The sequence below is a fragment of the Ochlerotatus camptorhynchus genome, unplaced genomic scaffold (genome assembly GCF_037179485.1).
Source record: "Ochlerotatus camptorhynchus isolate MF236.1 unplaced genomic scaffold, CSIRO-AGI_Acam_v1.1 ptg000526l, whole genome shotgun sequence".
In the NCBI taxonomy this organism is placed as follows: Eukaryota; Metazoa; Arthropoda; class Insecta; order Diptera; family Culicidae; genus Ochlerotatus; species Ochlerotatus camptorhynchus.
The window spans coordinates 249,242-266,671 of record NW_027041010.1 but is presented as its reverse complement, the minus strand read 5'-3'; the positions used below and the strand labels follow the sequence as shown (position 1 = coordinate 266,671).

Here is a 17,430-nt window from a genome sequence, read left to right as displayed (position 1 = left end):
TATTTAAAAAATCAAATTAAATTTCTTTTTCAAGTTCAATTAGCATAAAATTCAGGAAAAATATTCAGTTAGGCTTCCGCTTTTCCAAATCCGAATTGCCGGGCCTTACGCTTGACCCCTGCCATCAGATTTTGTACAGCCACTTTGTCCACCTTCTTCGCCGCAGAAAGCCAGTTTGCCTTGAACTGCTGCTCGCCCTTAGCAGTTTTTTTGGTTTTCTTTAGGTTCCGCTTGACAATAGCCCAGTATTTCTCAATTGGGCGGAGCTCTGGCGTGTTGGGAGGGTTCTTGTCCTTGGGAACCACCTGCACGTTGTTGGCGGCGTACCACTCCATGGCCTTTTTACCGTAATGGCAAGATGCCAAATCCGGCCAAAACAGTACGGAACAACCGTGTTTCTTCAGGAAAGGCAGCAGACGTTTATTCAAACACTCTTTCACGTAAATTTCTTGGTTGACAGTCCCGGAAGCTATGAAAATGCTGCTTTTCAAGCCACAGGTACAGATGGCTTGCCAAACCAGATATTTCTTTGTGAGCTTTGACAGTTTCATGTGCTTGAAAACATCTGCTACCTTTCCCCTTCCTTTTGCGGTATAAAACTCCTGTCCCGGAAGCTGCTTGTAGTCGGCTTTGACGTAGGTTTCGTCGTCCATTACCACGCAGTCAAACTTCGTCAGCATCGTCGTGTACAGCCTCCGGGATCGCGCTTTGGCCGTCGTATTTTGTTTATCATCGCGATTTGGAGTCACTACCTTCTTGTAAGTCGATAGTCCGGCTCGTTTTTTGGCTCGATGCACGGTTGTAGACGATACACCCAGCTTATTTGCGGCATCTCGGAGAGAGAGGTTAGGGTTTTGCTTGAAACTACCGGCAACTCTCTTTGTCGTCTCAGCGGCTTCCGGTTTTCGATTTCCCCCCGATCCAGACTTCCTGGCTGTCGACAAACGTTCCCCAAACACTTTAATTACATTTGTAACGGTTGATTTGGCAACTTTTAGCGATTTTGCCAACTTTGCGTGCGAATAGCCCGGATTTTCGCGATGCGTGAGCAAAATTTACACACACACACCTTCAAAATGAGGGGTGATCAGGTTTTTTAAATGCAAAATTGAAAGAAATACGTCAAGTTGGTATTGACCAAATTTTGACCGTATCACCCTTTAACATATTAATAATCTAATAATTTTTCTACACTTGTGGTGGTAAACCGAGGATAATACGCGATTTAATCAAGATATTCATAAATCTAGTTTAAATTGCAATACCTCATTCGGCAAGCACCAAGAGAGGATAAAAAATAGGAAGCACGCAGCCATTCTCTCAAGCATAAGGTAGAAATGATTAAGGTATAAGTGAATTCAGTTATGCAGGCGCAAGAAAAGTACTAGACCAACAATTGAAATCGATGGAACAACCAAACGTAAACAATGGCTTTGAACGCAAACTTCTCGAGAATCAAAACACACCTACGCAAAATATCAATGCCATTCGATACAATTTGTTCTTTCAGATGTTGGTGTTAGATTGCGCGGATGTGTTTTAATTCTCGAGAAATTTGCGTTTAAAGCCATTTCTTACCTTTGGTTGATCCGTCTATTTCAATTGATGGTCCTAGAATATTATGCTAATTGCTGCATTAGAATCTGCCATCGACTTTGGAAGCCGTCTTCGAATACCTTTAAATGTTATCTTCTTCCAAATTGCATTCCAGGATAATGATGCAATCCAGGAAACATAAAATTCTGGAGATTGGTGTCGGTCTGGCATGCGTGATAAACTTTGATCATGCCGATGTGTTTTGTGAATGCGACGAGAAATTTCTTAGTCAGCTTTCAGTATCGTCGTGTAAGACGATTAGTTCAAAGATTCTGTATTGCGGATTGATCAAGGGTCACTTTTCTCATAATCAGCATAATCAGGCGAATCGCTGGGTCTCGTGGATGATATGAATTATATGAAACCACGCACTGTAGCAGGACAACTGTCAGTAGACTATGGACTATACTCGCTGTTCGACAGGTTCAAGTTTAATAACCTCTGATTTTTAAATTAGAAAAAATGGGAATTGAGATGAAGCTCCTCACCTGGATTAAGTCGTATTTAGTTAATCGCCAGCAAATTGTAAGATTCTTCTCGCATCTAGGTCCCCTTCTTTTTATTTTGTACATTAATGACATCTTTCTTATTTAAAAAAGTTGGAGGGTGGTGTACATGACACAACCGCATTGTTGACGTAGGACTACGAAATTTTTGTACGATTTTCTAGTTTGTTGCTTCGGATATTGTTTTGGAATTAAGAGAATTTCATAACTCAACTCTTTTGTAGAAAGTTGTGGTGGCCCTGAAAAGGGCCGATTGTTTTTGGGTGGTTTTGAATAACCAGTTGATGGTTGATAAAGTGCCTTCCGAGATTGATGTTGTCCTCGGAGTGTTAGGCCTTGGGCAATATGGAGGCCCTGCAATACGGTCGAGAACATGACATGATGTTGGATTAATGATTCACCTTAGGCATGGTGGATGACATCGATGATACAGCAGTAAATAATCAAGATGCTCTTTGATTATGATGTCTGTGTTTGAGAAACAATCAAAAAATGAAATTTTGATTGCCTTTCTTTTTGAACACGCCGGTAAAGTACACAGACTCCTTCCATCATGAGTAGTTTCCTATCAATTAGCGACACTGGCTCCTCTCCTTTTGTACTCACTGTAATCTGTATTTATTTACAGTTCGGACGTTTTCGAAGATGTCGCGCAGCAGGAAAATGCATACGATGAGAATTTCTCAGTTGATGAAAGTGAAACGGAAAAAAATTTAATCCACCGATAAGATATGAACATAATTTATTTCCCGAACAAATTATTTGATTTTTGAATCATTTTGATGTATTTATTGACAATTGGGTTCTTAAATTTTGAAAAATTTCTCGGTTTTTATGTATCATCTGAAAAAGCTCTGTTTTCTGAGCACAGCGATATTTGTTCGAACCCCCACACTTTCATCTCGATTTTTAGATCAAGATTTAAATCAAAATAATTACTTCACTGTTTGAAATTGACAGCTCGCTTCCATACAAAGTGACACCAAGGGGCGGTAATAAGGTGATTATTGCAAATGTAATCGTTCTTATTTAAAATAGTTACAGTGAAAAAAAAATTGATGGAATGTGCAAAATTAATGCAGATTACGAATATGCATTTCTTCAAAACCCTTAAAGAACCCAATTGAATGGGTGAATCATGGGTTACTCTATATACATTATATTCTAACTCTTACTGAAATGAACTTGGTGGCCCTGAAAAAGGCCGTTTTGTTACGTTGGTGATAAGTTTTAACCTCTGAAACCATAGACGACATCCATGGCCGGTTTTGCGCTTGGCGTGTTCAGTGTAGGTGACGGCATCACGCATATTTTCAGCACATTTCGGGTTTCCTCGAAGATCAGACCGGAGACGCTTGACATAACCACGTCGAGCCAGACGACGAATGGCGAGCTTGGCAGTACCCTTGATTTTCACCTAGAACCTTCCGATGACGCTTGGTGCCTCCTCTACCGAGCACTTAACACTTGTTTCTCGTTGAACGGGTGAATCGAAATCACCAATGCAACAAAACGGCGCTTTTCAGGGCTACCAAGTACATTTCAGAAAAGAGTTAGAGTTTTCTGTACGGTTTGGGAGGAGAAAACTTATCACCAATGCAAAAAAACGGCCCTTTTCAGGGCCACCAAGTACTTTTCAGAAAAGAGAATAGAATTTATATAGACTATCCCCTGCTTCCAAGTTTGGTTACAAGATGACAACTCTGAGAGCAGCGGCGCCCGTGGTGTAGTGGTAAGCGTCCCAGCAGGCATGGGTTTAATCCCAGTCAACGCTGCCGGGAAGTTCTGAGGCATAACATCTCTGATCACGCCTTCCTTCGGGGTTCCCGGTTCATGAGTTGATGGGTCGATAGGTAGGGTCCAGGTGTGGGCATGCACAGTTGAACACACCCAACTGCTCATTTGGTAATAACTTTTCACTCAAATGTTGAAATTTATTTTTCTTTAAAGTAATTGATAGATTAGGCTCATAGTTTACTATAGATATGCGAAGATTAAACATTAAAGCAAATCAACACTAATCAATTTAACACTTAAATTCCGAGATGTGTAGTGAGCATTTCTCACCTCATTTTTACAACGCAAAAACAAATACAGTTTACTACTAGCATTAAAATCTACTTTATTTTACATATCTTTAACAAGCTTACACTCTATTCTATCTATTGCTTCAAAAAGAACTATGTTCCGTCAACTGTGTGCAAAGTTATTCGCAAATGAGCAGTTCGTGACCAGAACTGTGTATGCCAAGCATGGGTATGGGTAGCATTGGTGCTCAGCACCAAAAACAAATCCAAGGAAAAAACAGCATTTTGTGTGGTCGTTGCGGGCGTGTGGTTCTGAATTGGCAACAAAATGTTCCGCAATTGTATCCTCCCTATTCGTACACACCCGAAGATCGGAGGCGAATGTCACTTCGACTTGTTTCATCTAGGAACCATTCTCTGATGACTGTGTTGGGGAAGCAGCACATGCATGTACGTAAATGGTGGATTTGTTAGTTATTTCGACGCTTTTGGAGAATGTTTGACATATACCACTTTTTCAATAGTTTCAATTTAAAATTCAACAGTCAAAAGCATTGTTATCGATGCGTAGAAATGTTTCTGATCGATTGGTGATAAAATAATTGAAATTGGTCCAGGGGCAGCTAAGTTATTAACGTTCAAAATCTTTCATAATTTCATTTTTCGCTTTTCATAAATTGTACCCCCATCTTCCCGAAAGACGTAGTCCTACGTCAAAATATATCAGAGTACTTATATACGCTGATGATATGAAGTCTATTTTTAGAAATAGGAAGCGGTAACAATATGGACGTGCTTCAGAATGAAATACATGTTTATTTACAGATGGTGTAGTAAAAGTTTATTGAAAATTCGGTCTCTACTTTAAAGATCCTTATACAATAAAATCATTTTACATTGCTCCTGTGAGGTCAATATTAGAATATTGTAGCGTTATTTGGTCAGCTTTTCCTCTCCCGTCATATGAGGCACGTTCCTTGTTGATCAGCATTCAAACATTGAATGAACGTCGGGATTACGTAAAGATTTATTTATCATTTCGCAACGCATTGACTCTATTGCCAAGATTAAATTTGTATGCACCTTCCCGACAATCACGCAACCCCCACTTGTTCGCAGTAGATCGCCAATTACGCTAAATTAGGACCAGTAAATCAGATGATGAATGAGTATAATCATCATTGTGAAATGATTGACCTTAATATGCCCTCAACAGAATTAAAAATATATTTCAGAACCCTGCGAAGTCATAGAACATAAGTCCTAATATTAATATGTAGTCTACGATTTAACTGATTGACGAATAAATTAATAAATTGTACTCATTGTATGAAGGGTCAAAAACGGTAAGGGTGAATCCGTGGGCAACATCGCCCACGTGCATCCACGGGATAAATGGGAATCTCCTTCCAAAAACAGGACCATACAGCCGGTCAAAAAACAGGCCATCCAACAGGAGGATGTCCCAATGAGTGGAGAGAAGAGCCCGCCCTCTGTTCGTGAAATATTAAAGACAGGGAGTTGGCATTTACACTCTCCCCATCCATTCGCTTCAATCGGGTGCCCTGGTGGACCATCCCGAACCCAGCATTTAATGTTTCATATAATAATGGAATGAAAGTTAAAAGAAAAATAAAGGAAAGATCACATCCGATGTTGCAAAGAAATCGATGACATCACGATGATTTCGAAGAGTCCCCATATATTTGCTGCCGCTACTTCTTTAACCGGTGTTAAAAATAGCACTCTCGCCTTTCGTTCCTCACACAGCACCGTAAACCCTCATCAACCACGAAACATTTAATGTTTAAGCTGCTCCAAATAAAGGGACCTCAGCAGAGAAAAAAGGACTGCATCCACTTTCCACCACCAATCACTTGCGACACAACGAATAGTTTATAAATCTTCCCAGAAGTTCAGAGTACTTTAAAAAATCTCTAAAGTTCAGAGAACTTCCCTTCACAATCAAAGTTCCCTGAAGTTCAATGAAAAGTTCAGAGAACTTTCGACAAGAAGTTAAGTGTATTTCCGACGAGAGGTTCTGAGAACTTCTTAAGAGAAGTTAAGAGATTTTCCGACGAGCAGTTCAAAGAACTGCTGATGAGATTTACAGAAATCTTCCGACGAGAATCTCAGGAAACTTCTATTGAGAAGCTCAGAGAGCTTCTGACGAGAAGTTCAGAGATTTTCCGAAGAGAAGTTCCGAGAAGTTCACAGAACTTCATTTAAGTTCAATGAAATTCTGACGAGAAGTTCAGAGAGCATCCGATGAGAAGAAATTCAGAGTACATTCGAGGAGAGGTTCATAGATGTTCGGAGGAGAAGTTCAGAGAAGTTCGAATGAGAAGCTCTGAGAACGAAAACTGGCGAACTTCTGATGAGAACTTCACAAAATTCCCGACGAGAAGTTCAGAAATATTTCGACAATAAACACACAAAATCTCCGACGAGAATTCCAGACAACTTCCAAGGAAAAGTACAAAAAGCTTCAGACGAGAAATTCTAAGAACAACTGACGATAAATTCCGAAAACTTACTGCTAGAAATTCCCAGCACTTCCGACGAGAACTTCACGCAGAAGAGCAGCATAATTTATCCTGAATCGACAACAAGTTTCTTGGCAAACATGGAACATAAATTAGGGGAATAGGATTTTGCATGTTCGCTGTGGGATTTCATATTCTTGCCGACACACAGTGGGACGAATTCAAAAAAAGTGGGACATGGCTATTTGCGACGAAACTATTGAGTTTAGCTGCAGGTTAGCAGGTATTAGCAGCTAATGACAACGTCATTTCATTCAGCAACTTATACCCTACTGTTTCATATACAATTCATAGGGGGATCCAAGGGGATGCTTAATAAATTTTCAAAAAATGTACCTCAATGTTTTGTTACGTTTTGCTGTTTTCATGAAGATTTTTCCAAGTATGTACATACATGAAGACAAAAAACGTGTTTTTTACCGTTAATTATGACAAAAGAAATCATTATGATGAACATTTGCACTAGCTATCAATATTAAATGGCAATACAGTAGGTGGTAACACATTTATTTGAACTTATTTGCGTTTAAATCCCGTAATTGATGTTGACACTAACGAATCCTGGAATTTTCCTGATTCACGGCGCAGACATTATAAGGGCTTCTATTCTTCCTGTTGGTACTCTATCAGAAGAACCTCAAGAATGCCGAAATAAGGACATCAAAAACTTTCGAGAACATCAGGCAAGGAAATGTTCACGGTACAGATATGTGCTTCTTATATTTTCTAATCATAGTTATGCTTTATGTTTTGTTTTTGTATTCAACAGTGTAGCCACCAATCAAGACATTTTAAGCCGACTGATGGTGTCTTCAGACCCATTGATTTCATCAATGCGAAAGATTCCAAGAAGGAAAAGCATTCCATTCAGAGGAGATGCATTGAAATTTTTGAAAGAACCGAGTATTTTAAAGAACGAGATGCCATGTTCATCCAGCGATGAAGATTGGGAGGAGAACGATCAACTATAATAAAAATTGTAACCAAACAAGAATCAAAAGAGACACCACTGCGTCCTAGCAAAGAGATGAACTAGCCTCAGGCTAAAAATCTCTAAAATAAAGAAAAAAAAAAAAAAAAAAAAAAAAAAATGCGTCCTAGCAAGAAGTACGGTCGGCTTGTTTCGCGCTCCGTTAATTTGGAAGTTTTCTCGCTATTATCTGACGTAAATAATCAGTTTTTCTCGCTTAGTGATTCCTGGCATAATTCCCGATAAATTTATCAAAAAGTGAGTTTTTTTCTGAGAAGAAAGTGTGTTTTCGGCATCATCGATAATTGGTTTTGCGATTGGCAATTCGCCAATCATTTTGCGCACCATCGGTGCGTGGTCACGCATACCTACATCATCGTCAACGAGTGTCAGCATCTGCCTCCACATTCAAGCCGCTCATCCATCATCCGGGTTGTTCTCATTTGATAAAATTGTGGACGATATTCTCAAGTACCTCAATATTTCTGATCCTCTCAAAAGCATTGTTCTGGCAATGCTTCCTTCTGTGAAGACTCTCTTGAAGCAATTGACATTGAAGTGGCCCCTCATTGCAGCAATCATTTCCTTCGATGGATAATTTTCCAAACGAGGTCGGGGATTTGATCACTATTCTACAGTGGAATTGTCGAAGTCTTATTCCTAAATTAGACTCTTTTAAGTTTTTAGTTCACAATAATGATTGTGATGCATTTACTCTTTGTGAAACTTGGCTCTCTTCAAATATCGATCTTCCTTTTTATGATTTTAACATTATTCGACTGGATCGTGAGGATTCGCGTGGAGGAGGGGTACTTTTGGGGATCAAAAAGTGCCATTCTTTCTATAGAGTGAATCTTCCACAATTTCCAGGTATTGAAGTTGTCGCATGTCAGGCTATTATTAAAGGTAAGAGCCTTTGTATTGCTTCTGTTTATATTCCTCCTAGAGCCGTTGTTAATCGAAAACAACTTTCAGATATCTGTTCGGTACTTCCTGCTCCACGGTTGATTATGGGAGATTTTAATTCCCACGGTACAGGCTGGGGGGAACTGTATGATGACAACCGTTCTACTTTGATATATGACCTCTGCGACAGCTTTAATATGACAATTCTTAACAATGGAGAAGTAACACGTTTGGCTGGCCCATCCTCGAATGGAAGCAGATTAGACCTCACACTTTGCTCTAACTCATTATCGTTGGATTGCACGTGGAATGTGATCCAAGATCCCCACGGTAGTGATCACTTGCCGATCAAAGTTTCAGTTGCCAGTGGGTTCAATCCGTCGGAACCCGTTAACGTCGCGTACGATCTTACCCGTAATATCGATTGGACAAAGTTCAAAAATGTGATAGAAGATGCCCTAACGTCGGTAGAAGGGCTTCCACCGTTGGAGGAATATAGCTTCCTCTCCAATCTGATCTTGGACAGCGCGCTTCAAGCTCAAACTCGGCCGGTTCCAGGAACGTCTTTCCGTAGGAAACCTCCTTCCCCTTGGTGGGACCAGCAATGCACTGAGGTTTATCGTAAAAAGTCCGACGCGTTTAAGCTTTTTCGGAAACGTGGAACACCCGTACATTTCGAAGCGTACTCGGCTCTTGAACGCGAACTCAAGAGCCTCATCAAAGCCAAGAAACGCGGATACTGGCGGCAATTCGTGGACGGTTTATCGCGCGAATCGTCGATGAATGCGCTTTGGAACACGGCGCGAAGGATGCGTAACCGGTCTTCGAACAACGAGAGCGAGGAGTACTCGGATAGTTGGATTCTCAAGTTCGCGCGAAAAGTATGTCCTGATTCTGTGCCGGCACAGATGATTCCTCGCGAAACGACGAATTCGGTAGACGAGATCAGCCAACCTTTTTCAATGCTGGAGCTCTCACTCGCGCTCCTTTCGTGTGGCAATTCGGCTCCGGGGGCTGATAGAATCAAGTTCAACTTGTTGAAGAACCTCCCAGACGTCGCTAAGAGGCGCATGTTGAACTTGTTTGGTCAGTTTCTGGAGCTAAATATTGTTCCGGATGATTGGAGGCGGGTGAGAGTTATAGCCATTAAAAAGCCTGGAAAACCCGCGTCAGATCACAACTCGTATCGTCCCATTGCGATGTTATCGTGTATTCGAAAATTGTTGGAGAAAATGATCCTTTTTCGCCTGGACAAATGGGTTGAGTTGAACCACCTACTCTCAGATACTCAATTTGGTTTCCGTAGGGGCAAGGGAACGAACGACTGTCTCGCGTTGCTTTCCACAGAAATCCAGTTGGCTTTTGCTAAAAAAGAGCAAATGGCTTCTGTCTTCTTGGATATTAAGGGGGCTTTTGATTCAGTATCGGTTGAAGTCCTTTCAGACAAACTCCACGCTTGTGGCCTTTCTCCATTAATTAATAACTTTTTGTACAATTTGCTGTCAGAGAAACAAATGAGCTTTTCTCATGGAAACTCTACAGCTTCACGATTTAGCTACATGGGTCTCCCCCAGGGCTCATGTTTAAGCCCCCTTCTGTATAATTTCTACGTCAGAGAAATTGACAATTGTCTAAGGGACAACTCCACGTTGAGACAACTTGCAGATGACGGAGTAGTGTCTATGACAGGACCCAGAGAGGCCGACCTGCAAGGACCCTTACAGGATACCTTAGACAATTTGTCTACTTGGGCTATCCAGCTAGGTATCGAATTTTCCACGGAGAAAACTGAGTTGGTCGTTTTTTCTAGGAAGCATAGCCCAGCACAACCGAAGCTTCAACTTTTGGGTAAGCCGATCACTCATTCCATGTCTTTCAAATATCTTGGGGTCTGGTTCGATTCAAAATGCACCTGGAGATCCCACATTGAGTATCTGAAGCGGAAATGCCAACAAAGGATCAATTTTCTCCGAACAATTACCGGAACGTGGTGGGGAGCTCATCCGCAAGATCTTCTAACGTTGTACCGGACAACGATTTTATCGGTTTTAGAGTACGGTAGTTTTTGCTTCCAGTCGGCGGCTAAAACGCACATCATCAAACTGGAACGGATCCAGTATCGCTGTCTTCGTATCGCGTTAGGATGCATGCACTCGACTCATACGATGAGTCTCGAAGTGTTAGCGGGCATGTTGCCACTCTCTGATCGGTTTTCGGAATTATCCCTCAGGCTCCTCACCCGTTGTGAAATTATGAACCCACTGGTGATTGCAAACTTTGAGAAGCTTCTTGAGCTAAACCCGCAAACTCGTTTTATGTCATTGTACTACGTGTACATAACACAGGATGTCAGCCCTTCGCAGCATAATCCCTATCGTGTTTGCTTCTCCGACTTCGACAATTCTGTTCATTTTGATTTATCGATGACGCAAGAGATTCGCGGAATCCCAGAGCATCATCGTTCCATGATTGCTCGGTCAATTTTCGCTGCAAAGTTTGGCCAAGTTGATTCCGCAAGATCGTTCTTCACAGATGGATCACTAATAGAGGCGTCCGCTGGTTTTGGTATTTATAACGAATTTCATAGCGCCTCTCGAATGCTTCATGCTCCTTGTTCCGTATATGTTGCTGAACTGGCGGCAATACATTATACGCTAGAAACGATCGCCTCACTTGCACCAGATCATTATTTTATTTTTACGGATAGTCTCAGTTCTGTCGAGGCTATTCGCTGAATGAGGCCGGTAAAGCACTCCTCGTATTTTCTCACGAAAATACGAGAGCTTTTGAGTGCTTTATCTTTAAGATCTTTTGTCATCACCTTTGCATGGGTCCCATCTCATTGCTCGATTCCGGGCAATCGATCTGGATCTTATGCAACTCATATATGTTTTCTTGAAGAATATTAACCATAGATTGTAAGTTTGATTAACCTTGTGTTTAGTTTGTGTTTTGTATGTGTGTGTGTATTTTTTTTGTAGATTTGTTTCTGTAATAATTGTATAATTACAGAGTTGATATAACGTCGATAGGATTAAGTATATGTTTAAGAAATAGTGAAATTTTAGAATCATATTCCAAATCTCCTTTTCCCTCTCCCGATCCAAACAGTTGTCATCCAATAACCTCGAGAAGACCGCGAGTAATCGGTTCCAATCCCTTAATTTTAGATTTAAGACATTCATAATTATAAAGAAAATGATAACTTGGCTCTGTAAAGTTTATTCGATTGAGCCTGTACAAATAAAGTAATTAAAAAAAAAAAAAAAAAAAAAGAATCAAAAGAGTTTGAATAAATGTTTTGTCACCTACTTAATTGCCGTTTACTTTTAATAGCTAGTGCAAATGTTCACCATAATGATTTCTTTTGTCATAATTAACAGTAAGCAACACGTTTTTTGTCTTGATGTATGTACATACTTGGAAAAATCTTCATGAAAACAGCAAAACGTAACAAAACGTTGAGGTACATTTAAAAAAAAATATTAAGCATCCTCTTGGATCCCCCTATGAATTGTATATGAAACAGTAGGGTATAAGTTGCTGAATGAAATGACGTTGTCATTAGCTGCTAATACCTGCTAACCTGCAAGGTAGACCCCCTTAAAGATAGTGTAAAAAAAAATGTAAAAACAGGCGTAAATCCTTTCAACAAAGAGATAACGATTTACTGTCTTCTGCAAAAATGTGCATTTTCTAAGCACCTACAACTTTGTAGAATATTTAAAAAATCGAAAAAATTCAAAGAAAAAAGTTATGGTGAAAAAACGTTTTTTAAGGGGGAACTACCGTTTGTAGTCCATGTTCACCCTATGACTTCGTCCACTTGAGAGATAGAAAGTTTACACCTTGGACAAAGTTTCTTAAAAAGACTTCATCTTCAATGTTTTCATAGGTGTTCATCGAATTTAACAAGACATAAAAAAGTCATTTTTTTTTATTTGAGTGTATACCCTCCTTAACCAAAAATTTTCACTACTAAAATAAAGTACTTAAAAAATAAAGAAACATTTTAGAAGACAACGAAAAGCTATACTCAATAGTTTCGTCGCAAATAGCCATGTCCCACTTTTTTTTTAATTCGTCCCACTGTGCGACACTTCCAATCACTTGCTGCTTCCTCCCGAAAACGATGCGTATACCTTTTCCAAATTTATTTACTGCAGCCGATCGGATTGTCCAGGAAAATGATGAAGATGAAGAAAAATAATGCATTGCTAATAATGCAATAAGTATATGTTAGCAGCATTTGAAGTGATTTGCATTCCAAAAAATAAACAGAAATATTACATTAGATGCATATGTGTGTGAGCAGATTTTGTTTTGGTTGCTTTCTTTTTGAAAATCCGAGATTTTCTCCAATATGGCGAAATCGGCGTATTAAAGTTATATCCGAGAATAAAATTGAGGATAAAACGGCATAGTGCTTAGCAAAATCGAGGATAATTCGAGATTGGCCTATCATCCTCGATGGAGCTTATCGCTATTAATATTGTGTGACTACTTTTTACTCGTCCAACCCTTTATGTCAATCATATCTTTACGGTCATCGGGTAAGAGCAAGGATGATTAGTTCACCAATCGTTGCTACTAGAGACCGTATGTACATCTTCATCTACATAATTTAGAGATGTCGAGTTCAACAAGTGGGTTGGGCTCATGTAAACCATAAGGTGTGTCCTTACAGAGTCATTTTTCTCATCACTTTTTGCAATTTCGAGAGCACAAATTTCAAGATACCTCTCGGTGTCGATCTGATTATCGACAGTTTGTATAATCGGTGATTTCGGTGCGCTTTGGTTACTGCTGCAGATCAGTCGGTGTTATTCAATTGTCTTCACCGTGATGATTATAACTCGAAGGATCTGATTTTCCATGCATGCTTGCTACGTTTGGAGGGAAAATTTAAATACCACAGAATAGAAGTGGAGCTTCGGATCAGAAAGTTGCTCCACTTGTCTTTTGCGAACACTTGCGCACCTAGCGGCAGAAGGCATCATCTGCCTGCAGTTAAGATAGGTAGCATGGTATGATAGTGTGAGTGCGCTTATAAAGCCCGTGTAGAACACCTTCACAACGCATCGCTTGTTGAGCAGAAAAACGTACCACTTTTTGATTCACCACTTTGTTTGCACATCCGCTTCTGTTCTGTGATTGGAGGCTCCTGACCAAAATCTAGCGTTAGTGTTGGGGAAATACGGAAAAGTTAAAGGTGTTGTCCGGATAACTTTCTTTCGGGGCGGCACTTGAGGTGTATATACAGGACACTGAGACTGGCACTAAGTCTGGCTTTTACAAAACAATAAGGAGAAATTAAAGAGCTTGAATGCACAGAAGAAGGTATAAAAAAACTCAAAGACAAACTCTTTTTTTTTTTTTTTTTTTTTTTTCCTTTGGTTTGTTTTTTCCGTCGATCTTGTTTTCCGTGCTGAGCACCAATGCTACCGACGTGCCAGGAAGGCAGCTCCCACACCTGGACCCTACCTATCGACCCATCAACTCATGAACCGGGGACCAACGGCTTTACTTCCCATCCGAAGAAAGGCGTGATCAGAGATGTTATGCCTCAGAACATCCCGGCGGCGCCGACTGGGATTGAACCCAGGCCTGCTGGGGTGAGAGGTAATCACACTTACCACTACACCACCGGCGCCGTTAAGACAAACTCTTGCACTGCATAAAATAAATTGAAAATAGGCATCGTAGACTTTTTATTTTTTAAGACATCTGAGAATTTTGAAAATAAAATTGTTTGCTTTTGCTTTAAACTGTGCCCAGGTTAAAATCCAATCGATTTACTTAATTTCCTTGTAGAAGTTCCACTGGGTCTTTGACTGCTGCGACGTCCTGCCGGGTTCAAATATACTCCAATCCAATTATAGTTTATCTAACAATATATTTAGCTGTCACAAAGACGCTTTTTTTCAGCTCTAGAAACAACACGTAACAACTTTTACCTTCATTTTAAGCCTATTTTGCTCAAAAATAATTTCAAAATAGGTTTAATATTGTTCAAGTTTATTCTATTTATATCGAGTAATGTAATGCAAGCTCTATATCAGTTAATCTTTATATAACTGTTTTCGTTGTGAAGAAGTTTACTCAACATAATGGCATGAAGATGTGATACTTGTGTATTGAAGTCCTGACTGAAATAAGATTTGTCGTGTGAAGCACATTTTTTTTATTGCCATGCGGCTAACATTCAAAGTGATAACAACTGATAAAAAATGAGTCGGAGGAGATAACTAAATAAGTACAGACATAACAACTAACTATGTCTAGAATAGCAAAACATGTTGTATAGAGGATATCAGGTTGTATATGAATTATTACTTGTATTTGTCATTTAACAGTATTTTCAACTTCTTTATAACTGGCTGTGCTACTTGGGAATCTTTTCTTCAACCTTCCGAGAAATCACATCACAATGAACAGACTTTGAAATATTAATTTAAAAGCCAGGTAGCGTGGCCCAGCTTTTGATTGCAAACGAAGTTCCATTCGTTCTCTTTATTGCTTCCCCATCCTAGATAGGGAAAATTTGCTGAAAATTAATTTCTTCATTCACAAAGACCCTATTGAGGTCCGCAACAAATGACTTGCTATCCATTCATCTGGAGCGACCAAATTAGAAAAGGTGTATTGTGACAAAGGATATGCCTGCCCGACATGCTCGGTTTGTGGTAATATTAGACTTTAATGGAAAAATGTCTTCTATTCCCCTTTGGCTGTTCTCAATGCTGCATCATGGGCCCTCATTTCGATCACATGGATGATACTGTTCAATCAAGTGGACGAGACAACAATTCCTAATACATCGATTGTCGGGAAACCGGGTCTTACACTCTGTTCCCTTCGCTTAGTGTGCGCCTCCAATGGTCTCTCAGGACCGATAATAATGTATGACTATTAGAATGATGCTCCATTCAATATCATTCGTGTTATCTCCTCTTTTACATAATCTCCGACATCCGACAAAGCGAGAAATCTTGCCCTGGTGCTTGATCCCCTTCCTGCCGTAATCTACCCTCCGGAACCAACCCAAAGAGAAAACGGCATCATCATGTGATTCTGATAATGATAATACATTATCCCACATTATCTGCAGAGATAAATGCTTCGTCGCCACCATCAGCAGAAGAGAGACTTTTCCTTCCTGTTCTGAGGAGATTTGTAGGGACGTGGAAATGGAACGGGAAAGAGCCGGTCATGCAAGCAAAAGGAAAAACATTTGTGTGATATGGCAAGAAATTGATCACAATGCCAGCAACCAACGAGACGAGGCGAGAGAAAACCCATCAAGAGCAATAACTTTTGTTGGCCGAGTCAGATAAAAGAGGACATGAGCCCGGGCTGCTGATGGCAGTGCCAAGGGGTGTGAATATAGATGTGGCTAGTGTAAGTGACGGCTTTCTGTGATCAGGAAAATCCCACTCGCAACAGAAGTTGAAAGACGTATTCAGAGCAGTCAGTCCTAATAAATAACCTACTCTTTTCGCGAAATCTCGTCGATAACAGTTTGACGCAAATATCTCCCTGGGATCATGTGTGTGACCTTTTCTCGTCTAAACGATTCAGTAATGCCACTTTCACTTGCTTAACTAACATTCAAATTCTCAACTATTCTCGCTGTGGCAACTCTACTGGGTATCAATCCAGCGCTCCACGTCCCGAAAAGTAGTTGGCAGCTCATATATCAATATTTCGACGAACTAAACCCCACAGCGCGACGCTGTAATAAATCAAGTTTTCCATCACTGCTGCTGGCTATACCGAATGTCGGTCCGGTCCACCCGGAATCCCACGTGCAGGATGATTGAGCTTTATTGAATCTGATAAAATTCTCACTCAGTTCTTTTTCTTTTTCTCTCTCTTTTCCACCCACAGGTGTCCTCCGGACTTTGGCATCGCTCGATCTGGAATCCAAACCCAACTACTGGCTAACGGTTTGCGCCCAGGACCAGGCGGTGGTCCCACTGCATTCGTGTGTTCAGGTGAGTTTCAAAAGATGGTGGTGGTTGGAGGGTGTGAGATGATATGACACACCATTCTGGTTTTGGAATGTGTTTTTGCTGGCTCCTGCTGGTGCTTTTTTTTCTCGGAAGACTACCGGAGGCGAGAAGATCGTCTTGCACCTCGAATGGAATGTTTTATATGAGAGAATGTGGGAGAATGCTGGATTACCGTTGATTACGGAGCAATGGGGGTGGGTGTCCAAAGAAATTTGTATGTAATACACTTTGATGTGTTTTGCTGCCAGGAATTGTTTATTTTTTGAAACGTAGATGTTGCTTGGAATTACAGGAATACCTGTTGCTGCATTGAGAATTAAGTGCTAGATTGAAAGTAGTCATTTTTAAAACAACTCTAGGCTCTGTTATACCGATACAGTAACGACTTTATTCTACGCTTAAGGTAGGATCTGAGTGGGGGGTTGGACCCGTAACTAATTCGTTTTCCACGGCCAATTATTAGAAGTGAATATTAAGGCCAGATAAGAGGACCACTAAAGACTACAGTAAAAGAATGCGGAAATTTACAGAACTTTTAAAAACGTTCATTTCAATCATGTTCGTTGAAACAAAACCTTTTTTTTATGGTTCAAGTATGTTTATTTACCAACACCAAATAAATTTATTCGATATGTGCACCCTCATTCTCAATGACCTTCTCCAGACGGGAGCAGAATCGAGAGCAAACCTTCGTAACATAAGACTCTGACATCAAAGACCATGCCTTGGCAATGGATTATTTCTATGTTTCTACTGTGGGGTGTGATGATCCGTAGGCCTTTGCTTGAACATACGCCCATATTGAATAGTCAAGAGCATTCAAGTCTGGGCTGCTGGGAGGACAAAAATCTTTCTGCCAAAATT

General features: G+C 40.3%; 1 protein-coding gene across 4 annotated transcripts in view; it reads left to right on the top strand.

Moving 5' to 3' along the window:
• kug (kugelei) overlaps window positions 1–17,430 on the top strand; it is a 375,801-nt gene that overhangs the window by 131,105 nt on the left and 227,266 nt on the right. For all 4 annotated transcript variants that reach the window (XM_065236080.1, XM_065236079.1, XM_065236078.1 and 1 more), the window contains exon 3: window positions 16,442–16,548. In XM_065236080.1, coding sequence (XP_065092152.1) covers window positions 16,442–16,548 — 107 coding nt within the window. The remainder of the gene's footprint in view (window positions 1–16,441; window positions 16,549–17,430) is intronic.